The 7998-nt window shown below is 40.4% G+C and overlaps 1 protein-coding gene across 1 annotated transcript; it reads right to left on the minus strand.

Moving 5' to 3' along the window:
- Nucleotides 1–5582: 5582 nt before the first annotated feature.
- LOC131890156 (probable glutamate receptor) lies at nt 5583–7998 on the minus strand. Its single transcript, XM_059239447.1, has 2 exons — nt 7117–7998; nt 5583–6708 (listed from the first exon to the last, which is right to left on the minus strand). Exons 1-2 carry the CDS (start codon nt 7780–7782, stop codon nt 5614–5616), a joined length of 1761 nt encoding a protein of 586 aa, XP_059095430.1. The 5' UTR covers nt 7783–7998; the 3' UTR covers nt 5583–5613.

The following is a 7998-nucleotide window of genomic DNA, read 5'->3' on the forward strand; positions in this document are numbered from 1 at the left end:
GAGCCAAAAGACAAGGTTGAAAACAAGAGGTGAGTTGGTCAAACATTTTGAGGCCTGTTGTCAAGATCATTGGTTCATGCTCTTCTGAGCACCACGGCAGCAAGTTCCCTTTCAGGTTTGTGGCGACGATAATTCTNCTCCATCTGGTGATTATGAGCCATGTGTGTGTGTGTGATGGTGTGTGTATGTGTGTGAGTTGGCCGCTTCCACTCACGCTATGGCAGCTTTTTTTTGGTCGTCAAAATATTAAGCCATGCCTCTTCATCATGTTGGATCAACTGTGAACAACAACGCCGAGGAGTGCAGTCACCTTATTGGTGAATAGTTACGTACTCTACTCCTAACTTCTTTTAGGTTCGGACCCAATGCTTCACGAAAGCTGCTTAAGCTTGCGGATTCTAGTTAATACAGGAAATGAGCGTTAGTGTTGTTATCATTGTTAATGTCGATGTTCGTCCATGGGCCACAACGTGGAAAAACTTGAAGTTATGTTAAGCAGGTATGAGAGGGGCGACAAAATATTTAGAGACTTATCCAAACTTAAGAGGGCCGTAATGTGCCGAGTGACATGTGCTTATATTTATGAATGCGAGGATGAGGGGGAACAACACACAAACAAGCACATTTTGTCGTTGTTGATAGCGTTATCTCATGCCAAAGATCTGGAAATACTTTGTCGACGACGCGTTATCATGTGTTGAAACATAGATCCAACATGGAAGTATAAGTTCTGAACTTAAATTATTAGAAATATTTGTGACACTTGGGATGACCATCATGAATGATGGTAATGGGAAATTTGTGATATAGATTTTAGAGCCTTTATTGAAGCGTATCTTCAAATGTGTTAAGCCAAGAAAGTAATTCAGTGCATCAAGTATATGCTTTCTCCAATGCCTTGAAAATCGTGCTTGAAACACAAGCCACTAAGCAAATAAAACTAATGTTTTCGACATCAATTTATATTTTTTCTTTTTTTGGTTTGTTTTATCACGGGCTTTTCTAACCGCTACCGGGAATGTAATCCCCAGTACTATTAAATTGAAAGGTTGTAATTCGTCTATTTATTAACTTTCAATCTTTATATAATATTTGGTCTACCAACGAATTTGAGTTGGCAGACCGAGCTAGTTCTTGAATATATGGTTGATCAGGAATGCTATCTAAAAATTTGTCCAAGTCTGACTTGAAAGATACAACCGGATCAACAAGGCCTACGTATTCCCTACGAATATTAGAGGGAAGCAAGTTAAACAATGAAGGAGCCCGAGAAAGAAGAGAAGTGGACTTCATTGTTCGAACTAGCCTGGATTCTCGAGGGCTTGAAGGTGTTCTCAAAATGCACATTAAGTCTCTACGGTCACTAGAATTGACCCTAAACCCTGGGTTGGGACAAAGCTCATGGATACTTTTGAAGACGTACCTATGTACAGTATCAGATACCTTTCGTACCTTCTCTGAACACTGTACAGTCCCAACTTTTTTAGTCTCTCCCAATTCGAGATTTGATGTTTCATTTGGATAATGTTATTCTTAGTTTGATAACATCGATAAGAAATCCATAGTTAAAAAAAACCAGTTGATATTTCAAGCTAAATACTTTGCCATAGGACTTATTTCATATTCCACGTCTCTTTAGTAATTCATATCGCTGTCACTTTGACTCTATGGAAAGCTCAGTATTGTTCTATAATAGAACATTCGAAATGCGCTCATGACTACTCCGACCAACTTGTCATCTTCATTATGAGCCCATTTGCATACGGCCAAAATATTTTTTTTTGCCAACGAGAAAAACATCAAAAATAACGCCCATTCATTTGATACCCGCCGTATGTACTAGGATACACGAATAATGTATATTGTTCGACACGCTTGTCAAACTCAATCGTCGATGTATTTATGCATTTACCCACCACATAATTCATACGTTGATTCACTTCTATGTATATTTCTGAGAGTGTTTGATCAATCTTTTGTGATTCAATACACAACATCCACCTAAATTTCTAAAAGTCAAAAGAGGGGAAAATGAAGTGATAATTTTTTAGACGTGATTTTTGTCAGTGAGTTGGGATCAAGTAATTCCAAAGTTGGTGGTACTGGAATGGTCTAGTGACACATGGTGGAAACAACCAGACAGTTTCATTACTCTGTGTGTTCGGTAAAAACCTCATTAACATATCGACTTTGACAAATCCAGGGTTCCCGGAGAGTTAACTCGGCGAGTTTATCCTCAAGGAGACTTCTAGTCAACAACGTTCATAATTCAGTTCTTAGAGGCTATTTGCTGGTCATGGAAGTTGAAAGGGGCAACCCTGAATTTAGAGTAATCTATTGGCCTCTCTCAGTGTGAGGAATCATATTTTACCGCTCAATCTGTTGAAATACGTAGAAAATTGCCATCATTTATCTCCACTTCTCACAATAGATCTACAATTGCCCCTGGTTTTCATCCACCGAATATTTACCCTCAGTACACTCTTTGTGCATTAAATGACTTTGTCCTATTTCATTGTTACTTGAGCAATCTTCCAATAAAGGCACTTTTCCGGCTGCCTGCATTTTATTGCCTGCAAGATGCGCAAGATGTACATGAAAACTTACCCCAATTAATCGTACTTAAATTGTTTTTTAAGTGGACAATTGGAGTGAAAACCGAATCAGAAAAAGAGAATGTGAGCCAAAAGACAAGGTTGAAAACAAGAGGTGAGTTGGTTAAACATTTTGAGGCCTGTTGTCAAGATCATTGGTTCATGCTCTTCTGAGCACCACGGCAGCAAGTTCCCTTTCAGGTTTGTGGCGACGATAATTCTTGGGATTACAAATGCAGCAGGACTGCCATTTCAGGTGGGCTGGATCTCAACTGAATGATTGGAAGCATTCCCCGCCCAAAGCCACAAAACCGAATGCGAAACAATGTTTTAGACCACAATCATAGTTCAGATTGGAAGTGAAATCAATAACTCCAGGGTAAGGATTGAGCTTCATCCTATACACTAAACTTTGTCAAAGCCTTGAAACTACTTTGTCGTGTATTGTTCCAATCTCTGGGCTTGAGGGAACAAGGGGCATGGCTTTTGATAGATTAAAAATCGTAAGTAGAACAACGCTTTTTGATGGAAATGACTACATAAAAAGCTAGCGTTAGTTTGTTACAATACTTCCTTGCATATTACCGGAGAAAAAATGTAGTAAATTGAAAGCAAAACTACGTCACCCAAGGATACGACCATGGTAGTCACCTCACCCATGAGAACCTCCAACGGGTCTTTAAAAGCAAGGCACTTCATATCAACCCATTTTTTTGACAGGTTCAAACAAAAGGCTCTGTTTAAATATGGTATACGACGTCATTGACGAAGAAGAAACAGCCTCCGAGCCCGAAGTTGCCATAATGTAACAGTTTTTGAGCCAGACATACATAATCTAATAGGAAATCTTTTTGAGTTAATGCAAATATACTTTGTTGTTTTGCCATGACAGACGAATGTACTCAATTAAATCTGCCGTGGTTACTTATCCGTGAAAGAGGGTTTGGGTCCTCATCCTTCCCTGGCGGATCCATGTCAGCTCATTACGAGTCAATATTATCTTGTCAAATGCATTGTCTAGTTCTGTGTGGCGGATTCCTGGCTGGACTTTATCCGGGTGATTGCTCGTGTGATTGACATTTTCACTCCTGGATTTCTAGTGTTTCGGCCTCCAGGGAAACGAGCTCGGCGGCGATCCCCCACCAATCCGCCATCAAAAAACCAGTCGTGGCAATCAGGGTTGCTGTTTTGAGTTGTGACGTAGTCAAGAGTCCCTTGGCTGCCAAGAGAGTGGGCGACCATAGTCTTCAAAAGCGTCCCTGTATGGACAGATCAAGTCAGATCGAATTGGAAATGAATTCCATGTGATCAAGATGTTTTGTTCGAGTTAATGCTATTTGTCAAAGTGCGCGGAAAGAACTTGATGGCATTGAGGAAATATTTGAGTTCGACATCCCGCTCTGTCACTCAAAAAGTCATTGGAATTCATGATGTGCAAACCTTTCAGAAGCCTCCAAGAGAGGACTGGATCAAGAAAGAACTCGGTATCTCAACCATGTTGGGACTGGCTAAAAATATGCACCAAATTTAGTTGGAGATGTTTCTTCCACACCAATGTCTTAAATATGATCATGGGCAACGGGTTTGTCAGTTTTCGGTTAAAATCAGAGAGCAAATCTTTGTGGGTAATCCATGAAATTGAGTAGGGTCTTACCCCGCTTCTTTTTCTGTAACGTTCATTGATTCAACGACCCGGGAAAAGTACCTCTAATTACCCGACGAACCGAATATTAGGCGGAATCTGACCTCGAAAACATCTCTCAACCTAACATGATCTCGTAATGATTATCCAATTTGTTTGGCTTGGCAGTTTGAAATGCTCATTTTTTTCATATCATTGAAGGTTCATCTGGATTGTCGATCGGGATCTCCCTCAGTGGTTGTCCAATGCCAAGACCACGTCGAATTCCCCCTTCCGTTCCCGTCTTTCCTCTTTGGGGTTTTCATTTATCGCCCGAACGATGAGGGAGGGGGAAATAACAAGCACAAATATTTTCCCTCTAGATCGTATGACGCGTGCTCCCTCGAGACAAAGTAGGGAGTCATAAAAATCATAAGCACAGTATCATCTTGTTAACTCACTTAGAGTGCACTCGCACCATCCGTTCATTCAGTTGGACCCCAGGGAATCTCTTCCTTCTTGTTGCATCTCAACAACAAGTTGTCGCTAGGAACTTGATCCGAATTACGGATGCCTCTCGAAGGGTTGTTAAATAAGCACCCATGAAACTGTAATCCTATCCATGGCGTTGGGATCAAAACGGATCCAGGTGGAGGAATAACATCCAAGAATAAGGAAGCTTTACTGCGATTGACCATATTCCCTTTCCAAAATGAGTGACAGATCTAATTAGTAATTTTTGACATTTCAGGGTGACACACTTGGAAACAGAACCATAATTTGAAGTTGGACGTTAAGGGAATTTGCATTGCATTTCGTCCATGAAAACACTTTGATCTTGGATGTTATGTTGTCTATACGTTTTTGGTTTTACATTTTCCTTAATTTTCAAGTCAATCAATAAAAATTTGATGCTTTTCTTAGAAGACATATCACAGATGAACCATGTGGAGTTCCAGGATCGGATTTTTTGATCTGAGGGGCGTAAAGGCGTGTGTTTGTGTACAATTTCATTCTAGCGCCTGTCAAATCACTGTTGAGATTTACTAAATTGTATACATGCAACAACATTAAGCACTTGGCTCAATTGAGCTTGATTGGGCGTAATTGAATAAGTGGATAGAGCAAGACTGGACGGCAAAACGAAGAATTTGCTTCATCAGGGAATGCTGCTATAATGTGACATTCTGACACAATGACTAGAACACAAGTAAAAAAAAACACTTTCTTTGTCTGTAAATGAATAATGGCCCATTAGTTGGGAGTTCTCCCCGGGATCCCTTTTTATCCGAGTATATAGGTTTGAACTTTTTGTACTTTTGCCTCATTCGAGGAAAATAGAAGTTGTTATTTTTACCGTATGCATGTCTTTGACGAATTGACATATATTTTTAAGTATCATATAATTACATAAACCATTCTTACGAAGCAGACTTCAAAAATCAATATCAAAACGCTAAGAGCAACTCCAAAGACTAAGGGTAAAAAGGCAGTGAATACTTTTTCGTATCCTAACTCAATCGTCTCCTGTTGACCGCAAAGTGACAAATCCAATGGTTTCATGAAGTTTCTTTTCAATCGATTCAATCCGCCCATTTCGATCAGATTTTTGATGTTATAGTTGAACAATTCCGTATAAGGGGAGACCTTTTGGAACACAAAGGCCTTTTGTATCTTGTAAATTGCCCGAGGGGACTGAACGATTCGGCAAATCACATCACTATTAACATACGTCGTCTTTTTCACCAAATAAATGAACTGAGAGTCCTCCATGGAACGTTGGAATCCATCCTTGTTATCCTGGACATAGTTTTCTGGACGAGAGCGAATGAACTCTTCATAGATTTGATGCCTCAAACTGCCTGGAACACCTGAGCTGAAATAAGTCTCATAGGAAGAGGATTTTTGTACACCAAATTCAAACTCGGGGTGTTGAATCAGTTCTTCCAGACTCTCTAAAGGCAAGCTTTGTTGCTCAACTGTGAATTGAGAGGTCAAAGAAGCACTGAAGGCAGTGAAAATGATGGTGCCCAGAACGGAGCTGGCTAGAAATAGGATCCTCCCACTTTTGGAACCAAAATCGAAGGAGAATTGGGATTGGCTTAAGAAGATCAAAAGTGTCGCACCGAAAATGGAGCCTTCTTTTAAGGTTTCTTGAGCTTTGAACATCACGAAACGGAGGACAATGAATGTGATAAGGAGTGATGCTGCCACTGAGGCCCAGAATTCATAGCTGAAGGTATTGAGAAACAACAACCAAGATGTTCCTTCACTGGATCTTAGGATGGAGAAATGCACCGAATCGTCCATCAGAGGGATGGAGTAATCCACCACTTTCTGACGATCTTCGTTGATGGTAAACTCGCTCATGGCCATGTCAGCTTCACCACGAACCAATTGTCCAATCATACCATTCCATGAACCATTCTTGGTGATGCCACCCCATTTTCCATCAGGTGGATGCACTACTATGATTTTGAACTTCATGATATTCTGAAAAACAATGAAATACATTAGAGCTTGTTATGGCTTAGATTGCTCCTGTTAAGAGTTAAGGCATTATATTGAAGACTTTGAAGACTCTATGGATCATGAGAAGAAACCGAAATGATTCAGATGAGTCGTTGACCCCCCCCCCAAAAAAAAAATTGCTTTTTCATCCAAAATCAGGAGTAAAAGAACACTCAATCAGTCAAACCCGAACTGTGCTCTTCTAATAGCAATATTTATTCGAAAGGTACAGAGCGCAATAAATAATTGTTGAATTTCCGGTTCCACTTGTGATTTGAAAGTAGTAAAAACAGGATTACTTCAAAGATGTCTGTAGGTTGGGAACAATCGCCACTTGAGCTTTGTTGCTGTAAATGAACATGTGAGAGTTCTTGATCCTTAAGTAGTTACCTGAAGTTCATAGAATAAGTCTGGAAACATTCCCGTGGGTCTTGATCCATCGGTGGGCACAATCTGGAGAGGTGGAGAGTGTTCCACACACACTCGAAATGTCAGTTGGCTCAAGTCTTTTCGTCGAGTCCAAATGTTGTCCATAGTGAAGACTTCGTTCCAAGCAACACGCTGACTTTGCAGTTCACACGTGGAACACGGCCGATAGACTTCATTTAATGCGAGACCACGATGTGTTCCCACACTCGATTCCGACTTGTTCCCAACAAAGAACACTCGAGATCGAAGATCCAGGCTTTGGGTGCCACAAATATTATTGTCCTCACAAAGAAACACATCTTGACTGAGTTGTTGAGGAGAAAACCCATCCACTAGGTCGCCTTGGCCTTTGAGAAAAACGTGGGACGTGGAACCACTTTTTGGTGAAAACTTTTCCCATTGAGCTCGGGTGGCCAGAAGCACTTGTTGAGTCAGATGTGACGAGTGGAACAACTTGCTGATCTGATAGAAGAATAAATCACTCCATCTCCAATCATCTTCAATGTGCACCACAACAGAGGAATTTATTGGGATCGGATCTTGGATCAATATTAAGTCCAGGAAGTGTCGATCTTCAGCATGAGAAATCCCAAAGTTAAAGACCAGTAAACTCAGCCATACCTTCATATTGGACCCAACAAACCCGACTCTTCGACATTTATCCTTTCAATGTTGGATGGAGAACGGGATCATCATTAATGATTAATTCTGAAGGGTGTTGATGATATACCGCATTTCATGAACAATGCGCCAAAGCCAATATATTGATTTTCTTTTTTTTTTAACGCATTTTCTTATCCTAGCGAGTCAAAATTAATGAAAGGCTCATCAATTTTGGCTATT

Source organism: Tigriopus californicus, chromosome 11, assembly GCF_007210705.1.
Source record: "Tigriopus californicus strain San Diego chromosome 11, Tcal_SD_v2.1, whole genome shotgun sequence".
NCBI lineage: Eukaryota > Metazoa > Arthropoda > Copepoda > Harpacticoida > Harpacticidae > Tigriopus > Tigriopus californicus.

Coding starts and splice junctions, on each gene's coding strand:
- LOC131890156 (XM_059239447.1), bottom strand. CDS start 7,782: ATGAAGGTATGGCTGAGTTTACTGGTCTTTAACTTTGGGATTTCTCAT. Junction 6,709..7,116: donor ACTTATTCTATGAACTTCAG/GTAACTACTTAA, acceptor ATTGTTTTTCAG/AATATCATGAAGTTCAAAAT.